This window comes from Drosophila subpulchrella, chromosome 2R, assembly GCF_014743375.2.
Source record: "Drosophila subpulchrella strain 33 F10 #4 breed RU33 chromosome 2R, RU_Dsub_v1.1 Primary Assembly, whole genome shotgun sequence".
In the NCBI taxonomy this organism is placed as follows: domain Eukaryota; kingdom Metazoa; phylum Arthropoda; class Insecta; order Diptera; family Drosophilidae; genus Drosophila; species Drosophila subpulchrella.
In genome coordinates this window covers 18,838,719-18,860,474 of record NC_050611.1, presented here as the reverse complement: position 1 = coordinate 18,860,474, position 21,756 = coordinate 18,838,719, and the positions used below count along the sequence as shown (strand labels likewise).

Genomic DNA, 21,756 nt, shown 5'->3' with positions numbered 1-21,756 from the left:
TCAGCCAAAACATTTGTACCTATCCAAAACTCATATATTGTATTTTCCACCTAAAATCTTCTATAAATTTCAGTACACCCGCCGTTTCTGGTTGCCTTTCTTTATTGCAGCTCTCATATACATATCGCTTTATATATGCTCGACATTAATTTCCCCCACACACTCCCTGTTCATAAATAACACAATAACACAGGGGGAATGCCTAAATATTCGCTGTGACTTCTGCGCCCCCGGGCACTTTCTGCTCTGATGAATAGCCGAAATCCAATTGACTTTGACAGAAAATACGTAATCGGCTCCATCATTAAAGCAACCAGAGTGGCTGGTAGCCTCCCAAACCATCGAAAAGCCGAAAAGCCGGCAACGAAAGCTCGGAATTGACTGCTCAACATTTGTCATTGGAGCGAGAACGTCGAAAATTTCGCATACGCAGCGTATTACACACTCAAGCCCGGCAGCTATGCTGTATGCTATATGCTATATAGCTCTGTGTTATGCACGATTTCACAACTACAACAAGAAATGGCAGACAAAGGCATAAAAAGGCCCTCTCGAAGGGGAACAACAATCCGAACGAACGAAAGAAATGTAATGAAACGTGCAATGGACGAGATGAGAGCGACTCTATCTTTGGTCCTCCAGCCCCAACCACTTTCCCATCTCTTGGGGTATTAGAAAGCATTTACCTTTCCACACAGGCCCCATTACACATGCATATATACGGCAGGTTGGTACTGGAATTGGAATTGGAACCGACGAGCCACGAGGCACAGCCTAAACAATTTTTAAAGGTAAACTTTGCCCACAATTTTCTATTTACAGGAGGGTTTCTTTGGGGCGAACCTCAGACAGACACATAAAAACTTTACGGTGCAAAAGTACTTTGCACTTTAGGACAATTTCATGAGATCAACTCTTTATAAAGCCATACTTTTTGCTTACATTATACATTAACTAAAAGCTAGAGGATTATATTATATTTATTCCATTTCTTCTGCTCCTTAAAAGCTAATCTCAATCAAATTTCAATAAATTTCTAGTTAGGCGCAAATTCCACTCACGTTCTAGTTATAGAAGACCTCCTGTATTTTGGTATGGTATACCATTTGTGGGCATAAAAAAGAAAGCAGTGGAGGGTGCGTGCTGCGGGGATTTGGCACTTCAGGCATACTCTTCTTTATGTATATTTCGCCTCTCTATGTATAGTTAAACGCTTTGGCCAACACTGCGTATGAGTGCCCTGTGTGCGTTTGCCTTTGGCTGCTTTAGGACGCATATTGCGCATACGCCCTGGCCACGCCATCGAATAAGTTTTTACTATAGCTGCTGCTGCTTCTGCCGCTTTTGCTACTCTTTATACTCAAATAATTGGATTAGTGTTTCAACGCCCTGCACACACAGCAGAATCCCCCCAAACCCCCGCCCCTGGGATCCGGTCTATGTGAATTCGTTTGCACCCGGTACGGGTTTCATTCCAGATTTTTTCCCGTTGCGGGGATTAGTTTTCACTGCTTTGCCGCACAGAAAATATATATATATATATGGGTACACACATATCTAAACAGCCTGCGGCGTTGTGCTAACCAGGCAAATTTGTTTTCATGTTATTTGCTGTGGTTTCTTAAATATTTAAATTCGCATATTGCTTGGCCCAGGAAAATGAGGGATAAAATGTGTATAAAGCAAGTAATATTTCGTATGGGAAGTGAGATATCTGCCTAGATGTTCTACTAGGAATTCGCTTTCCTTTGTTTATCTCTGATATATGATCCTTGAAGATAAAATATTTATAAAACATGTAACATTTTCTATGGGAAATAAGATATGTTCTATAAATAAACTGCATTCCTTGTATAGCATTTGTGAGTAACAAATTCCTTAAGATTTTTGAACAAAATAGAATTTCTTTTATAATCTTCAAAGCTCAAATGCTCCTAAGATATTGTGAAAAAAACACCATTCCTATATATGTAGAGATTTTCCACTTAGGAAGTCATTCGTAATGATTAACCATAATGACAGATTATTCTTTTCAAAATTGGATTTGATTGATTTGATGAAAGAAAGGAAGGTAATTCCTTTTATAATATTTTGGGAATAAAATGTTTCTTAAGATTTTATAAAGCATTATTTCTTTTATAAAATTTGGGGATGATATGAAAAAAAAGCATTTCTTGTTTAATCTTTGAAGACATTCACAGCTTAAGAAGTCGTTCAAAATGATTTACTGTTCATAATGGCGGATTTTTCCTTTCAAAATTGGATTTGATTGATTTGCTGAAAGAGAGGAAGGCCATTCCTTCTATAATAAAATATTTTATAAGAAGAAATAAGCATTCCTTTTATAATATTTGGAGCTAAGATGAGAAAAAGCCGCATTCCTTATATAATCTGTGTAGAAATATACAACTTAAGAAATCGTTCGAAATGATTAACTGTCCATGATGGCGGATTTTTATTTTCAAAATTGGATTTGATTGATTTGCTGAAGGAGAGGAAGGTTATTCATTGTATAATATTTGGCAATAAAATATTCCCTGAGATTTTAGAGGAAAACATGCCTTTTATATTATTTGGAGCTAAGATATGAAAAGAAAGCATTCCTTGTAGAGTTTCACATCTTAAGAAGTCGTTTAAAATGATTAACTGTCCATAATGGCGGATTTTTCTTTTCAAAATTGGATTTGATTGATTTGCTGAAGGAGAGGAAGGCCACTAGCCGATTCCCCAGCTCCTTGGCTGTTTCAATTTGGGGGATTTTACTCGAGAAAATAAAAACATATATACATAGAGCCAGCTGAAAGCACAACTTTTACCTTGGAGCAGCAGCAGGACGCGCCAAGGAAGTACAAACAAAAGCTGAAGTAGCAACTTTGAGTGCAGGGGAAATGGCATTGGCCATAACGAATATGTATTTTTGATTCCCCAAGCTAGTGTTAGTATTGTTGCTGTTGCCTCGGCTCTTGCTCTTACTTCTGCTGCTGCTGCTGCCAACTCGTAACAAGTTAAGCAACTTTGGACAGACATCACAAGTTGTTGGAGGGATTTTCGTTCAGGCAGCTTTGGGACTGTCAACATCTGTGCCCTGAATCCCCCCCGAAGGGTATGGAGTTTACATCCCCGTTTGCCTTTGAGCCACCTGGCATGGCACAACTCAAACAGATATTTGAAATTAGCAATCGGTTGAGAGCAGCGACAGCTTAAACATTTACTCGACGCAGCCACTTTAATTTTCCATTTTCCAGCAAGGACTTTTCCCTGTCACATGCAGGGGCCCATTATCTTCTGCCTCCACCCACACTTGCCACATGAGCAACAACATTTATGGGCTGCAGCAGCAGTTGGCTTCCGCAAGTCGGTCGGCAAATTGCCAATGTTGTTGCAGACGGGAAATGCTTTACTTGATTTAGCTGCTAAGTGCAACTTGAGGCATTCGCCATGCCGCATGTTGCCAGGAAGCAGCAACAATTCCGGCCTGCGCCAGGATTTTTCGGCAACAATCCTGCCATAAATCCCCCTGGCGCTTGTAAAAACAATTATGCCAGATATTTACGCCGCAAAAAGGGCGATGCAACACAGCAACAGACGACGTAGCACATTTGCTGTTTACATTTTTGGCCTTTAATTGCAGTGTCATGGCCCGCTTTTCGGCTCCCTTTCTGCCAACTTGTGGTCTTGCCACAGGCGGCGTATGCGTAATATATATCGCCTACATGCGCCGGGCATTAAGGCAATCCGCTTGCAAGAATCAAGGGGGCCACAGTGTAATTATGAACTTTTAATTAAAGCGTTAAACAAATAACAAAATGGAGACGGCGATTGCATTTGCGCCAGAAGGTGTGCCAGGTAGAAAGTGGCAAATGGCTCCGCCAGGTAGGACTTTAGCCCATTTACACAGGGCAGCTGTCGACGAATCTGAAAACCCATCGACAGACTCAAATGTCCATTTGCGGAGCTCCTTTCACAAACCCTTTCGATTCTCCACGTGTGTGCGGGAGTATCTAATTGCTTGTCAGTGTATGGGGAAAGTTTGTACGTGTTCGGTGCAGGCGGTCATAAAATAACAAGACGATCTCTGGGTTCTCGAAAGGAAACGTGTATTTTGGAGGGAAATAAGTTAAGCTTTCAAGGATTTAAATCGATTGAAAACCAATGGAAAAATCTGTTATACCAATCCTTAGTAGTACATTCATAAACATAATACATTTTAAAAATGAATAAGTCCTCAAGGCAATAATTCATGATATAAAACCTCAAATTCGGGATCATATTTCGTATAACCTTTTTTAGGTCTAGTTTCTAACACCCTAATAAATTCATTAAAAATCTTTAAATTAAAGATATACTATTTTTTAATGAAAATATTTTAGTCTCAATTTGACTGCCTTTAAATAACTGAAAGTACTCTAAAAATCTTATTATCCACATTTAACACCGCTCTTCCTAATATAAGCCCCAAGAATCCCCGTTGTTATGGCTATAACTTTTAAAGCACTTTAAAAATTCTGGAAAGCTTTACGGCCATGCGCCACTTTCCACTCAAATACACAACTAACCAAGGCTATAACTCTGACTTTAAGAACGGCCCAAGTTGAGCATAAATTTGCAAGCTTATCTGCGCGAGGGAAACGACTCTTAGTTCTAATAGCTCATATTGCAAACGACACTTTTGTGGCCTGTACGTGAGAATGGGTGTTTGTTGTCATTTCCTCTTTTTGCCTTTGCTACGTGAATGTGTGTTTGCATTGACAGGCGTATTCCCTTTTCACGGCAAACATTCCGTTTTTGTAGTCACGTTCGAGCTTTAAGCGGCTTCATGTTTTTGGCATTCCAACGGGGAAAAACTCCCCGAATGGGGTTAGAGAACAAAGTTGCAGGATGGGCCGAAACCCCGGTAACCATGGCGTAAAACAAATATCACTAAAGGCAAACACAGCAGTATAAATAGCCATGTATGTTTAAGCCAACCGCACAAAAAACACTCATTTTAACAGGGATATTATACCATTTATAATGCACAGAAAGAAACAATCAACAAAGAAATTTCAGAAAAATGATATAGTTTAATGAGAACCCTTTCAAGACATAAATATTCAAATAATTCATTGAATCATATCAAATTGAAACAAATATTACTTACATTATGACGCTTCCGCTCTCTATCGGGAACTGGATGCCAGCTGAACTGAAGATTCCAATCGAATCCTCCGACATTTACTCCGCCAGAATCTCGATAATGGTACTCCAGCGTATCATCACTAATAACATCGATCACAGGACACACGACAGTGGTGGCATTACGGGCAATACGATCCAAAAGCGGTTCGAGCCATCCTGGAAAAAGGGTACCAGTTAATATCGCGGAATGACCCAAATACTCTCTCAACCAGCCCTCAAAAAGATCAAAACAATATGGCAAAAAATGTTCATTTACAGCTGGGTTTAATTGCTTTTCCAGAAACCAATCAACGAGAGAGAAAAATGTATTTCCTTTGAGTTGATTTTGTTTACTTTTCAACAATCAACTGCCAAGTTTCCCAATAAACTAAATTGATTGCCTTTTTCCGAAGGTTTACTCATCGCTCTTCACCAGCCTAATAAAAGGAGAAAATGAGAGGAAAGAACATTCGGCCTAAACCCGAAGATTAAGTGATTTTTCTAAAGCCTGAGCTCTTGTTTTATTGGCATCGCTTTCGTCCCAACGGATTTCGTTTGATGGTCATCAAATTTGAGTATCACAAAGAACATTACACTCGACAATAAACGAGATACGATGAGAATCCGTTGGGAATTGGCCAAATCTCAGTTAACAGAAGAAGATTGTAAAAACCATTCTATGGCAGGCATTACAATTCGCCATTTGATTTCGGTTTGACGCCAGCATATATATTTCAAATATTTATTCAACCTGCATTTTTTATAGACCAAAAACTGACTAACGAAAGTTGGTTAGTCAATTAAGAGCTTAATTTGACCAATTAGCATATTGACAATATTGCAAATTGAAATGGATGTGCCGAAAAAAGAGAGGTAGAAAACTGGTCCATGAAAAAAGAGCATACTTTTGGGCAGCCTGAATATTTAAAAGACTAATTTGCAAACTCACCTTCTGTGCACTCGCAATGGGAATCCAAATAGGTGAGAACAGCTGACTTGGCATGGTTGGCCCCCAGAATTCGGGCTCGAATCAGACCCTCCCGCTTTTGACCTCTGATAATCTGGACTTTGGGATAGGCGGCAAAATAGTCCTCCAACTGCCGCTTCAAGTGAGCTAAAAGGGGAATTTTTTCGGCATTAACATATCAGAGACCATTAAAAACCCTTCAAAACTCACGCATATCGCTGTAGTCGTCCACCAGTATAATCTTGCCTATAAGGTGTTCCGGCGACCTATCCAAAACCGAGTGAACTGTCCTCAACAGCACGGTCCAAGCTTCGTTGTGGAAGCAGATAATCACATCGGTCTTGGGCAAATTGGGCAGATATTTCGCCTCATCCTTGCACCAGGCATCCCGAGGATCGGGCAGAGTGCGATGCACCGATATCAGATCGGATACATATTGATTGAAGGCGTTCTTGGTCCAGCCATCGTCAACGGCCTTCTTCATCTCCTCGGACATTTCCTTGGGCAGACGCACAGCTTTGCCCAGCTCGCCGGGATTTTCCTCAAAGTTGCTGGGTGGATCAATAACTTTTTTTGTGTCTGCAAATGGAGAGAACAATAGATACATGGTAAGCAAATGTCAACATTACCGTATATTTTCACCCAAATTGTGAGTCAAAGGTAAACTGAGCACCTAGCTGGATGAAGATAAAGCTTTGTTATGCGTGAAATTTACGACAAAATACAAGGACAAACACTCGGTTCCTGGTGCATTGCACATGAAAAGTTGCCATCATCAGAGGATGCTGCTTCACAGGGTCATGAAAAATCGTTTGCCTTGCAAATTTCCTCATATGTGTGGAGTGTATGGAAACACCCAGCTTCTATTTTCCCCAGCCCATTTTCCACCCAAAACACACACATACGTGTCTCATGCCATCAGTGTTTTTCTCCTTGCTGTGCATTTTATTATTTTGTTATTTGCATTTGCATGTAAATATGAATTCCCTGTTCTCAGCTGCTATCTCCACCCCGGCTTTTCCTCCTTATAGCGCCCGTTTTTCCTACCCCTGCATTTCCATCTGCTTTTTATGCGATTTGTCAGCCACAAGTGACACTTATTGGGCATCGCCTGAATGCCTGTCTGTGTCCTGCCTCTGTGTGCGTGTTCGTTGTCCTTTGGAAAACGGGACCACATTAATGGAAAACCCCGAGAAGACATACTCAGAAACAACCTGAGTCGCTGCTCGAGGGGATTACAAATTTAATTAAAAGTATTTTCTTTACTTAAACCCAATGTTTTTCGATTTTCAGACTTAATCTGGCTAAGGCTTAAAGAAAATAGTCTTTACATTTAGTGTTTTTGGCTTAAAGGGCATAAGACTTATTATCTCACACTCAGAAATGGGCAAAGAAAATATATTTGAAAACCTTTAAGAAATGTCTATTCAATTTCCAAAGGTTTATGAACTTGGTTTGTCTGAATTTAATGTATTTTGCAAATCATCACCATAAAAACAGTCTTCGTCTGCTATTTTTATTTCCACAATGACAAAGGGCTCATCTATTTTACAACCCTAGAGGAAATTAAAAACTTTTTATTGAAAACCTATTTAAAATCGAACTTTGGTTTTGGAAATGAAGTGCCAAGCTGAACCGGTTCAATTAAAAGGCCATAAAAACCTAACAGAATACTTGACCACTGAAGGGCCCATTTAACTGGTTTTCTTCTGGCTGAAATCTCTTTTGCCTGATTTAGTCGCCAGCCAAATTGAGAAGCATATTTCTGAGGCAGCGGACACATTTTAGCCATTCCCAGCCATGCAAAAACATTTCAATTACCACAATCATTTCAATTTCAATAAGCATAAAAAAGCTAGCTGGCAAAATAAAAAGCCATAAAAGGCTGGCAAATAAGTGGGATGAGTCCGAGTGGGAATGTCCAGGGGTCGGGGATCCATATCCATCGAGGATACCGACCGCATTATGCTAGAGAGGGCCTAACCAAGAGGCCAATCAGCCGACAATAAATTCGCTCGCACAAAAATGGAAAATAAGAGAAAAACCATTAAATTGCCCAGAGGCGGCTGGCTTAAAAGAGCGGGGGGAAATGGGGAACAAGGGGGTTCCCAAACTCATAAATTTTATGATTTGTCGCCGGTTGCCGTAGTAACAACTTCATTGTGGAATATTCACGCGTGCGCCAAGGACTCGAGCCTGCATCCTTAGTTCCGGGGCTCCTTTTTTTCAGCCCATCCCCAATATCCTAACCCACACCCCTTTTGTAATGAACTTTTTTGCATGCTGGGCTCGCACACGCATCATCATAATAAAAAACAATAAAAAAATATTGCCAGGGGCGCGGAGGAGGGCCTGTAACTGGATTTTATGTCTTTTATTGATTCACTGTAGCATATTTATGGCCCTTTCGATATTAATGATTCCGCCCAACAGCGCTGGCGATCTCCTTTCCTCCAACCGAAGGTAACCCAATTATGGTCACGCCTTTCGAACAAAGGTGAGTCCTACAAAGTTGTACATTATGTGCAGCTATACATCCTTTTACATCGCTATAAATCTTTAGGTATATCTGATGTGGCTGGAAATTATTTGCAGCTCGCCAAAAAGGTATTTACAACATAAAAACCTAATTAATCAATGCGTTCTCTGACATTTTCTTCATTTATTTTCCTTTAACTTGGGTTTTTTTGTATTTAATAAATCATGATTGACAATTTATTGAGTGCAACAAATTTATAAATTATATGCTGCCTTTTCGTTAAATATGTCAACATAAATCATTAGCTACTCTTGAAATGGCAGTGAGTTGTTTATAGTTCTTAAAAGGTAAAGCTTTAGTTCTATAAATTCTTTTAGTCCAACTTTTCCTTTAAAAATAACATTAAAATATCTGCTTGCAATTTCATCACAGCTGCACATAGAAATAATTAATGTGACTTTCGTTTAATTTCACTTTTAAGAGTTAAACTATAATAAATCGTAGCTGACAATTTATTGAGTAAATAAAATATAAACATGTTGAAGCTTTAATGAATAAGGTAGGACCATCAACAGTTATTCAAAACGATTCATTTTTAATGAATACTTATAGTTCTGTGAACTTAAATATAGAGATATAGACTTCAAACTCATTTGATCTTCCTTTTCTTTCTTCAGAACTTTAAAATGTTCATCTTAAAACCATATAAGTATATAAGTAATTTTACATATAAAATTGTATCTTTTTCTTGAACTTTGTTTTGTTCTTCAACTTATCTCAATCAAGGTAAGTGATAATTGATCAATCATTTGTCAACTTTTTGTTCCCAACTTCTGTGTATCAACTGCTGCGTATAAGTTCTCCTTCAACTTTTGTGCATTTGGCAAATCGAAGTAGACAATTTTCTTGCAAAATACCTCGCTCAGCATGGCGTATGCGTTATATTTCCATGTGCTGGCAGCTGCCAAAAGGGGGTCGAGTGCAGGGGCGGGGGCATGGGAATTTGTGAGGGGGATCGGGGGTAAGCGGAACTCAACGGAAGGACAAAAGGAGACAATCGCAGCGAACACGGCTCGAGGGACACGCCTGAGCGTGACAGGAAGCTATAAATGTTTTGTTATAGACAGCGACAGCAGGTGGAAAAGTGGGCGTATGGATGGGGCTGCTATATGCGATATGCCATAGAGGAAGGGGGCGTGGCCACATGACAAATGCTATCGGGGGCGCAATGGGAAGGCATCTGACATATCGGGTGTTTCGCCTGCGTGCCTATGTTTCATCATCATGTTTTCCGCATAAAAGTAACATAATATGCCAGAAGTACCGTTATTTCGTTTAATGCTGAGGGGATTTTCGGAAAGGGATACCTCTATATAAGCATAAATTTATATATTTTGGGTGTGTGTGGGCCATAAATAGCAATAGACATGCGAAGAGCCGGGAACAAATCAAGCCCATGGATTATCATTGATTAAAAGCAACGGGGCAAGCACTCAAACCCAGCAAATCAATCTGGCCCAAAGGGGGCGTGACCATATTGCCATGTATATATAAAATCATTATCGCTGCTAAATTGTAAAAACAAGAATTATGCATATATGAAGAGCAGAGCAGCATACAAAAAAAAAAAAAAAACGAAAAACATACAGTCAAGGCGATCGGAAGGTAAAAGGTGGCCAGGGAAAACGGGCCAACGATCAAGATAACATGGCCAGCAGGCTGGTTCCCCTGGTGCATTATAATATAGTAGGGGCCGATCCGGGGGAGGGGGCATTGGGGGTTAGTTGCCTTAAGAACCCGATGCGAGCGCGCGATAAACGTCGTGTTGCAGCCACTCGCAACCTCTTCCCATTTTAGCCATTTCGGTGGTGGTAACGCGCCCCAAGGCCAAAGCCAATAAGTACAACAACACTAATTACCAGCTATGAACACAGGGCCGAGATACTTTAAGGGACTGCGACTGAGAAAGGAGCCCCGATGGAGGAGTATGCCACAGTGGTCACTCCACCATAGCCCCCCATCGAGAGAACGCAAAGTTACGACCCTCGGAAGAATGATCTATTTCATGACCATAACCCCATTGTTGGTTGATCCACATGCCAAGTTGTAAAAGTGTTCTAGACTCTCTCTCTCTGAAGCGAAGTCTCAGGCAGAAGAATGCCAGAGCCATAAACCAAAGTTAATAGGTTGCTTTCGAGAGACCCTGTTGAAGATTGCGATAAGTGGAATGGGTTTCATCAAATGCAAGGCATCAGCTTTTAAACAAGTTTCGAATAGAAGCCATTAGTATTCCATTTCACCAGATGTGTAAAATAAAACCAGTTTAATCGTCTATTCTGATTTCAAAAAACAAACATGGTTAAATAATAAAATGCAATTTATAGATTAGCATTTTGAAGATGCCGTTAGATGACGTGTTTTCGGCAAAGCAATATTATATATTATACAACTAAGCCACAATATATTGTATTTTCTAATCTTAGACATATCAAGCAATATATCTTAATTGATCATAAGATAATAAAGAGTGTTGTCGACTAAATTTTAAACCAATATTATATATTATACAACTAACTAAGCCACAAAATATTGTATTTTCTAATCTTAAAGATAAGTCAAGCAATATATCTTAATTTAATATAAGATAATAAAGAGTGTTGTGTATAGTGAGTGAGTGTATATTATACAACTAACTAAGCCCCAAAATATTGTATTTTCTAAGCTTCAAAATAAATCAAGCAATATATCTTAATTTATCATAAGATAATACTGAGTATAACGACTAGTGGCGGATTCTTGAGAATCTGGCTTGGAAATATTTGCATACCAGTATTAAAAAACCCGGCCTATAACGAGGTTCACCTTCATTTTGAAGGTCCCAATACCCCATATACGTTTCACTGTGCCTGGAAATCAATAGTTCGCCCTGTGCGAGCCCTTTTCCTGGGAGTGTTGGTAAACGTTTGTAGGCTTGCACACAATTTTGACGCCATGGGGCAGCTGCTGATGCCTCCGATGCTGCGGATCTGCGGACTTGCTGCCAAGGATCGGGGTCCAACTTGTAGCTTTGCCACCTCAACGCTGATGAGCAGATGCTGCACCACGACCAAGCTGATGATGATGATGATGATGATGATAGGGGTATGGGAATGGGAATGGGAATGGGGATGATGATGAAGGAGCAGCGAGGAGCGAGAGATGCAAACATGATATGCGAAATTGCAAATACGTGCATTGTCTGCCAGGGAGACTAGATCTCGCAGCTCAGTTCCTCCACACCCCGGGATCCCTAAACCCTTTGTCCACCAACCCAAACCAGCGACCACATGCTGATGCAATCTTAAATGCTTGTTCCACATGCGAGGCAATAGATGAAGGAGGGTCTTTCGTACAGGAAGCTACAAGCTACGGACCCCATACCATACCATCCCATTCCCAGACCCCATTCGATCGGCATAGCCCCCTTTCTACTCCTCGAAATTCATGGCTGGTTGGCTTTGGTCTGGCTTCATTGATTTGCCTGGGCGGCCAGTCAAGTGTCCATTGAGTAAAATCCCAGGGCCAGCTCCTAAGCCTTGACTTGATTAGTAAGTAACATTATTTTTCCCCCGCCAAAAGCCTAATGCGAATATCTATCTCTGGGCAGTCGTAGACCCCGCTCTGGATTCCCTCGCCCTGACATTGAAAATGCTGTTTGGCAGCAATTCCAAGTTGTTAAGTGCTGCATGTTGTTGCTCGGGTTGTTCGGTTGTTCGGGTTGTTCGGGCTGTTAGTGCTAGCCGCTGGCATCTTCGACATTGTTGTAAAACTTGTTAGAAATTTTCTTAAAGGCACAAAGGCGGTGGCCAAATGGAGGAAGTGTGACAGCAGCCAGTTTTCCTCCCAGGCGAGGAAATCTGCGGGTCGGGGGGCCAGGGAGAATCGAACACAGGAAAGCAATATGTGTTATTATCCCCCCAGTTTGGGTACGCTTCTTTCAGCATCTTGTATCGCATCGGGCTGGTGACCCAAAATGCAATCTCCCAAACAAGGACTGAGGATGTGTGACCGTAAAATACGAGCGGGAAAGTGCAGGCAGGGAAAAATGGTTGGAAAAATGGGGTGGGGATTTCGCCTGCGTGTGCATTGAATTGATGGGAATTAGTTGCAAGCGATTGCGTGGAAATGAAGTGCAAAAAACTCAACTCGTGGATGCAAAAAGCAGGGGGGGGGAGTGGTTTTGCACGAGGAAAAATAGAATCGCTGGCGTCGATAACAAGACCGGAAAAATCCAGCTGAATAGTACGGCAGCCGGCGGGGAAATCGCAGGGTCCTGGGGTGGAAATAAATGTGCAACTGATTTCAATATAAATGCTTATTGTTGAACACAGAACAGAGGGATTCCGATATGCAAAGTGCAGTGGGCACTAATGGGCCAAGAATGCGGAGAATCGAGGGAAACCCTAGGCAAATCTTTTGGAAAATGTATAGAATGAGCTGGATTTTCTGTAAAACTCAGCTTAAAAGAGATGAATAAAAATTGAATGGAAAAATATTAGTCTTGTACAAACTATCCAGGTATTCCTTAACTAAATTTCATATATTTTTGATTTTATATACATTTTGTTTTTAATTATAAGCTAATTATTCCTAAAGATATTTAAAATTTGTATATCAACCATCTAAGCTGTTAAAACATGGACTATGGTTACTAAATATGTTAGATCTTAGACCAGATTACTTGATAAACTATATTTTGTGGCATACCTTTCTAATACAAGTTTTCTAAATAATTTTTTAACAGAGAGGGGAGCTTAAACTCCTCATTTTAAATGTGGTGCTGCACTAAATGTTTAGCTGACTAACTTTTAGTAAAGCGAGGTAAGTAAAAATGAATGGTGTGTGTAGACCACCCAGTGCAATGACGCCCATTTGGAATACCATTTTAAAATGTGCGATTTATTTATTTTGTAGATATAGAAGAGTATATAAAGTGGTAGTTATTGCACTTAACGTTATTGCATGCACTCTAAATAACCACCCAAATAAACCATGATACATTTTTTTAGAAGAGAATAGAAAAGATAATAAAATGGGCGTTATAACACCGGGCGTTATTGCATGCACCCCAAATAGCCACCCCCATAAACCATGATAAATGTTGTTCACATGCTCAATTAAAGTCTTCCAGACTCACCGTCTTGTGGCTTCTTCTTGGGCTGCTCCGCCGCCTTCTTGCGCATCCTTTCCGCCTGGTGGTCGACCTTGTGTTTGCCCACGGTGGGTGGGATGTCGGCTTCGTCGCGAGCCTGCTTTTGGATGCCACCTACTCCTCCGATGACATTCCCATTGCCGCCCAGGTCCTCGCCGCCGAGCTCATTCCTCAGGGGCAGGGCAATCGGATCGCCCAGTCCGCCGGCCCCGCCCCCTCCCAGGGCGCTGCCCGCCCCGCTGCCACCGCCCCCCTCCTGGGAGGCTCTTCGGTGGGTGTCATCGGTGTAGACCAGGAAGGCTATGCAGAACCAAATGGCCAGCAGGAAGGCCACCAGCTTGACAATCGTCGTGGAGCGTCGTCGCCAGATGAAGGCCATCTTTGGTTCTTGGGATCTGTGGTTTCAACTGCGACAGCCGAGAATGATGATGATGTTGCTGTTATCTATGACCCAGAAGGTGCTAATGGAAGCCTTTTCTATCTGTCTTTTTCCTCTTGTTTTGAGCGATTTGACCTTCACTTAGTTAGAGTCCAACTCGGGGGCCGACAACATTGCGTATACGCAACATTAATCAAAGCCTGGCAATGATTTATGACGCAGGATATGTTTTTCTCGTTTTCCAATCGCTTGTTGTTTTTCTTCTCTCTCCTTTTTTTTTTTGCTTGATATGCGTTGTCCTCTTGGAAGATATCGTCTATGGTTTATGGCAGTCTGTGCAGTCAATCAGTCTGAAGCGCCTGGATATGTGTGAACGAAGATTTTTAGGAACGGCTGGGTCGTTAGGAAGTGTGCCTGTGAACGAGAGAGATGAGAAAATATCCATCAGATTGTGGTTCCATTTTACAGAGCTAAGAAAACCCTTGGGAAGTGTGCCTGTGAAGGAGAGATGCATAAATATCCATCAGATTGTGATTCCATTTTACACAGCTAAGAAAACCCTCTAGGGCCTGGGTTAATTAATTTATATGACATTAAGCCATTGAAATGAAACGCAAATCAAGTAATTGAGTCATTAACGATAATATTGATTTTGGCCTTCTGCTGATGATGCCGCATCTTTATCTTCATCTTGCGGTGCTGCTGCAGTTTGCAATTAAGCTCGAAGCTCGAAGCTCAAAGAAGCCCTCAATCTCCGGGCTCGTCACAAACATAAAGCGACGGCCAACATGCAACTAATGTCAATATTATATAATTGCAGCAAAAACCGCATCGGAACTTTGTACCGATCTGCAGAGCCCACAGAAACTTCCCCCAGCCCCGTGCCCCTTCTTTGTGCCCCTTTGCTCTTGCCACTTGAGTGGCTGCCAGGTAAATGACATGGACACGCCACTTGAGCCCCCTGGCCAGCCAAACAGAACGGGACGGAGGTGGATTTACAGGGCAGTGGATTCTACGTCCGATGCAGGCCATCGTGCCAAACATGCGGGGAAAATTGCACCTGAATTGGGCATTCATTAGGGCGTTTTCACATCCAAAAAGGTCTTATCTGGAGAGTTTTAAACATTGTTAAATGTTTCAACAATGTTGGCAAAATACGTACATGGAGTTTTATTTGTGAAATATAAAAATAAACATTTATTTAGCTGTTAGGTATTTAAGGTTTAAACACTTAACAAAATATTATTCTTAATATGAGGAGCAACAGAAATCATGCAATAAGTAATAACAAAAATGAAGTCATAAAAAAGTAATAATAATGTTACTTTTTAACATTGTTCATACTGAAAAAATGATTTTATAATTGTAAAATAAATAAATATAATAATAATTTTCTAAAATATTATTTGTTATTTATTTAGATAGTACAGGTATCAATCTGTATCAAAAAATGTAAGGATGAAATACTTAAGAACATATTATTCTTGATATCAAGATTAATATGTTTTCAAGTATTAAGTAAGCAATCCAAGCTTTCCTTACAGAAATCGAATATTCAAATATCTGCCGAGCACAAGTTTATTTTTCCCCTCTTTCAAGCCTCTTGAAAGTTCCGTATAGTTTATTCGAGTGCATATTCGAGTTTGGTAATGTGAGGAGCTCAAGTGGTTGCCCCACAGAGAGCGGAGTTGCGTGTCAGGTTGTTGCGGTGCATCCACCGAGAAGAAGCAGCGGCAGAAGCGACCACAGTCGCAAAAACAAGAAATTGTGGTTCCCTCGCCTGCTAACCGCAGTTGAATACCCTTCGATGCTAATCCAATTAGCGAGGGCTTCAAAGTGCCTGCGGAGTGGGTTATGTGAAAGGCAAATGCCTGAGGTTGCGTTTGATATTGTTTTCAATTGAATTAGTGACAGGATTACTACGCTGACCCTGGTCTAAACCACTCCTAGCAAAGTTGACGATACAAACATGAACAGGGGTGCTCCAAGTAAAAGCTTTGAGCAAGTGAAACCCAGTTTTTCCTTATAAAAATTTTGTTTAAAAAATATTTTGTAGTTTTCAGTTTAAAAGTTACTAGATAAAATAAAAAAAAATATATATAAGAATATAATATATATAAAAACCAAGCTGCACTTTGCCAAGTGTTATCCCAGTAGCCTACCTAATTTGCCTTATTTTCCATAGCCCCGGGTTTATGCGCAGTCTATTAAGGAAAATGTGAATAAAAAGAAGATGAAAACTAATAAACATTAGTCGGGACCTTGATCGCCACTCATTCAAGGTGGTCAGGAGCAGAGATTGCAGTTCTGGCCCAAAGTAATTGACTGCACATGCTGGCCAGAACAGAACCCCCAAGGAAAGGGACCCTATATCGAGGGCCCATACAGCCGGGGGTCTTATCAATTAGAGGGCAGCTTCATCCACTCCCCGGAGCTGCGGGACTTTGCCGGGGCAAACTAACCATGGCAACTATGTGTGCATACAATAAATACTAGTTAATTACTTCGTATGCCTTTTGTTATGGCTCGTTGGGTTCAAGTGCCATCCACAGCCACATCCGCATCCACATCCACATTCAGCCCGCGACCCCCTATGATTTTCCCCCTGCCATGTTGGCAATTTCCGTTGTATGCGCTTATAAATTGAAAACAAAGGAGAAAGACTTTGTGGGGGGCCAGGGGCATGGTAACCAGCATGTCATGTCCTCAGTCAGCTGTAAAAACAGCAACACTCCGCCGGAGTTTGCCCTGGCAAAATAGAGCGATTAAAGTTGGCAGACAGGCAGGGGGAGTTACGTCAAATGTTGATACCAAATGTTGACAATCTCAATTATTATTTCCGAACCAGCCAGAAATACACGGCAACAGCATGCTAATTTGCCCGATTTCAGCCGTCACCTCTCGTCAACTTTACTGGCCTAAATTTTTGGTATTTATCAGTCGCAAACCGGCGTCTAAATCAGTCAGTCGCAAGTACTTATCGCCTATCGCACTGCCTTCATAACAAAAATTCCCGACAGGCCATTATTGATGACTTCTCTGGTAGTTAGCAGGCAGCAACTTAAATATTCCCCCGTTTAAATTTGTATTTTATACTAATTAAAAGGCTCTCCTCGTTTCGCTGCGGTTCACGCGGCGTATGCGCAATGTTTGGTTTTGGGGTTTGGTCTTTCGGTGGGCTGTTTAAATTTGAAATGCAGCTATTTGGTCATAGATATCATAATATCTGTCGTTGGTGGAGTACGCCTGTGCCACTCTAAATGGGTATTTAATGTAGGAATCTATTCAGATTTACCCAGCGCAAATTCGAATGGGTATTAGGGTTCCCATGGTTATTTCACTAGAATTGCAGTTATTTTCATTAGCCTACATTTCGTGGCTCTCGACTAAAATATTCGTAGGAATTTATATTGATGGCAGTTCAACGGGGCTGTTATCTGCAGATTGTACTAATGTTTCATCTGTGCATATAATAGCCTACATTTTTGGAGTTTCATCTGAAATTCCATTTTTATACCACAGCGAATTTATTTATTTGGTTTCACTTCAAAAATAGGGTACTCTGATATATGGGCTATTTTAAAAAATATATATATCGTTTATTTATTTATTTTTGCATGTTACACCTATACTTTCAAGTTTTACTAAAATTGCATTTCTCTACCACAACTTATTTATTTATTTGGTTTCACTGGAAAAGTGGGCTACTCTTATCTATAGGTAGTTTTAAAAATATCTTTTTCATTTATTAATTTGTTTTATCTATGCATTCGAGATATTTTCTTTGGATATTATTTAAAGTTCTATTTTTCTACCACAGCGAATTTGTTTATTTGATTTTACCTTCAAAAGTAGGGTACTCTTATTTATAGGTAGTTTTAAAAAGTATCTTTTTCGTTTATTTATGTGTACGAGATTGCCTGGTGAGTTGCACTTTACATTATGCTGAAAAATACACCATTTCCGGCGTGATAGGTGATTGAAACTTTTAGTATTCCCGCGATAAGGGAACACAGCCCGGAATGAAATTACAGAAACAGAAAAGTTGGGGGTATGTAACCGTGGAGCTGATAAGTGCCTTCATTGTTACAATGACGGGCAGACTTCTCCCCACTTTTATACTCCCCGAAGGCTACCTGTCTTCACCTTTCCCACCTGTCTCACCTGCTCTTTCGCTTCGTGTTGCGTCTTATCGCCCGGCTAATTGACTGATAAGCGAGTCGAGCAATTTGTGCGTTCCCTGATGAGTCTAGTTAGGTTTCGTTCTTGTTCCGCTGCCCAGATAAGATACAATTAAATACAATAGGCAGGTAGCTCAGGTGGGCATGAAGAACGAAGAGGCAAAGAGAATAGTTTCCCAGCAAATTGCTTTTAGTTCGACCGGCTTTATCTATGCTCTGCATTAATCAGAGCCTTCAGAAATAATTGCCGAGATAATTCGCCGAACACTTAACTGCAAATTAAAGTCCCGCCTGCGGAAAACCCGCGGGGATTCGGGTTCGCTGTATAAGAAACCTCAAATTACGCATAACAAAGTCCGAGAATTTTTCGAATTTTCTTTGAACAGCCAAGAAGCAGGAAAAACCGGGAAAAGAAAAGTTTATTGTCACGGTTTCAGCTTGCCCTGCCAGCTACTTTTTGAATACTTTTTAGCCCGGCGATCATTTGTCATTTTCTTGTGCAGAAACTTTACGCGAGGGTGGCGAAGAAGAGGAATTTTCCGGGCTGTGCATTTTCACGCTGGCTGCGGTTCACACAGTTTATAATCATTATTATTTATGCAGACTTAATCCACAGTTATTAAAACGCAGCCACAAGGAACTACTCCACCCTCGTTTAATATTCATTTGCATTCGCTGGCAAATGAAAACTTTTCAGTTTCTAATGAGTTCTTGGCTCTCGAGTGCATTGGAATGAAGTCGTTGTGTCGGAGCGGGTCAGACCTCAGCCTGAACTTTGGGCCATAATTTTTGGGGATTACGTCCATCCGTAAGTCGAGTTCGAGGCGAAACGAGTTTGAATATCAGAGGGGGGAAAGTGCAGATGCGCACATACCATATAAAGAGGGGCTGAGAACACCAGAGCCAGAAAAGTGGGAGATGGATGCCACTGCCACTGCCACTGCCACTGCCATTTCCACCACTGATGATGATGAGGTTGCCGCTGCAGTTGCAGTTGCAGCCTCGCTTCGTGGAAAGAAAGTTGCCATGGAGAAAATTTAATCAAAATATTTGCACATCCGCCAGCAGCGCGAAGTTGCCAAGGCGACTAGAATTACCAGTCTAGGAAACAGACCAGCATCTCTGGGGGGATTCGGTGGGGGAATGGATGGGTTCGCTGCCAACAGACAGTCAGGTCTTCTTTTCCGAGCAGGTACAGTGAGAATCGCAGGCAGCCACACTCAAATTGAAATCTCTACGGATGGTAATTGAATTCGAGTTGGTCTACGCTTCTGCTGCGACGAGACCAACTTGGTTCCTTGCCAGAAAATATCAGTATTAAATGCAATAATGCTGATTAGCCTGCGGCGGTGCTTTCGTATATATGTTTTAATAGAAAATTCACAGATGGAAGACGTAGTCTTGGGAAAGAATTGTCAAGTTAAATTCATACTGCAAAGCTATTTAATTAGCCGCTATAAATATAGCATTTTCCTCAAATTATGATTTTTTAATGAGTTGGTCACACTAGTCACGCAGTGTGGCCTTGCCTTAAAGCTAAGCTTGGCTTTTGGGAACTTAATTATTTAAGCTAATCTTTAAAGAGGGATATAAATGTTTTTTTACCATTAACAGGAAAATTAAAGTAGGACCTTTGAAAATAATTTATTTTTATAATCTAATACCGCGGAAATCACAGTGTTAGTGTAAAATGTTTCTTGCATATTTTTAAAGCTTCGGAAATTGTACACAGACACTCTAATTATTAAAGCAAATACTTTATTTTGAGCTCCACACAATTTGATAAGGAGAAAAATCAGATGTACCCATATATTTGCTTAATAGCAATATCACAATCATACTTAAGGTTGGACTTTCGATTTTGGATTTTTTTAACTCATGGCTTTCAACAGAAAGTTATGAATTGATGTATTCAATTAAACTGAACATGTTTTAAGGTATGTTATAGGTTTCCATGACTTTTTAAAATAATCCAGTCATTTACTTGGAATTAAAGCTAAGTTTTATTCTCATAAGTCTATTCTAACAAAGCCAGGGCGCACTGTATTTTGCAGAACTCCTTTTGGGCATTTGGTTCATGTCACGGAAACCAGTCAAACCTCATTTGCGATGGCAAATGCAACCGGCGCGCGACTTCATCTTCAACTTCAACATTGCCTGAGATCGGTGCATCACGAAACGCTTTATTTTACTTCTTTTTTGCAGGCAGCATCTTTGGACTGGTTGTTGTCTTTGACAATTATTTACCGTTGGCGCTTAACTGTTAATTTGCGAGGCAGGTAACCAGTTCACGTAGCCCCATCGATGAGGACCTGTTCCAGCTGCATCCTCACCAATCCGAGGCGATCCCCGCCGACAATTGCTCACATGCCACGCATTTTTTATGGCTCTTAATTTGACAAACGGGGGCACGGGCACCGCAAACGCTTTTCCACTCACATGTGGAAAATGTAATTAAATGTTTTTCCTCTAACATCTGTTTCTTCTCTGGCTGTATCTCGTTTTTTGCCGATGTTATGTGCACTTTTCATTGTTCGAAAATAAATTACAGGATGAGTGTACGTGGGGGCTATTAAAGTGCAATTAAATAATGGCCAGTCGACAAGATTCATGGATTTTCCGTCTTTGTCTCTTTGGGGGGATAACGAGCTGATTGCCAATTTGCATGGAAACTCATTAGAAGTGTCATTAAAATTTGAGAAAGTTTTCTGCGCAAATTCCCTAGGGCCTCCAGAGTTAAACAAACTTGCCCATCCAGATATCATCATCATTATCGGATTCTCATAAGTTAGAAATCAAATTTGTTTTCCCATTTCTTGGCTGCCAGACTTGATTTGATAATCTATGACAACTGGCCACAAATCGTTTCCTTTTGTTACCAGCAAACTTGTCAAAAAGTCGAGCTATATTTTTGCCTAATTCATTCAGCAAACTGTCCCAAAGCAACTTGCCAAACTTGTTGGCCCGGCCCAAAATTGGAGAAAAAAAGGTCTGGCGAGAAATCCGCAAAGAATTCAAATGAAACGTAATCAGAATTCCCCAGACTTAGCTTCGGTTTTTGGTCCAAGCCAGTTCTACTCTCTGATTCCACTTCAGCTATTTTGTTTTTGGGCTTTTCTGTTGACCTTGCACTTGCACAACCCAAAAACAAGGTCAACATTCCCCTGTCTAAAGTCTAATGCCTTGCCAAAAGACAAGCAGGAACCGCAAACTAATTTTGGGGGTCAAGCAAGTTGGCCAAAATAAATGAGGAAAAAGAGGCGCAGCAGGTCCCAGTGGAGAAAAAAGAAAAGAGCCAGGCTTAAAGCAAAATTCGATTCAAATAAAACTCGAAATGAGCCGCAAGGAAATCAATTGTTCATTTGCATATGCATGCATTTTCCACCTGCAGTGTCCGTTTTC

General features: G+C 40.8%; 1 protein-coding gene across 3 annotated transcripts in view; it reads right to left on the bottom strand.

Annotated features, from left to right (window-relative positions):
• The window catches only part of LOC119549082 (putative polypeptide N-acetylgalactosaminyltransferase 9), a 66,309-nt gene that overhangs the window by 23,818 nt on the left and 20,735 nt on the right, over nucleotides 1–21,756 (bottom strand). For all 3 annotated transcript variants that reach the window (XM_037856796.1, XM_037856798.1, XM_037856797.1), the window contains 4 exons: nucleotides 13,780–14,587; nucleotides 6,335–6,703; nucleotides 6,107–6,271; nucleotides 5,141–5,334 (listed from right to left, as the gene is read on the bottom strand). In XM_037856796.1, coding sequence (XP_037712724.1) covers nucleotides 5,141–5,334; nucleotides 6,107–6,271; nucleotides 6,335–6,703; nucleotides 13,780–14,173 — 1,122 coding nt within the window. In that variant the 5' untranslated portion in view covers nucleotides 14,174–14,587. The remainder of the gene's footprint in view (nucleotides 1–5,140; nucleotides 5,335–6,106; nucleotides 6,272–6,334; nucleotides 6,704–13,779; nucleotides 14,588–21,756) is intronic.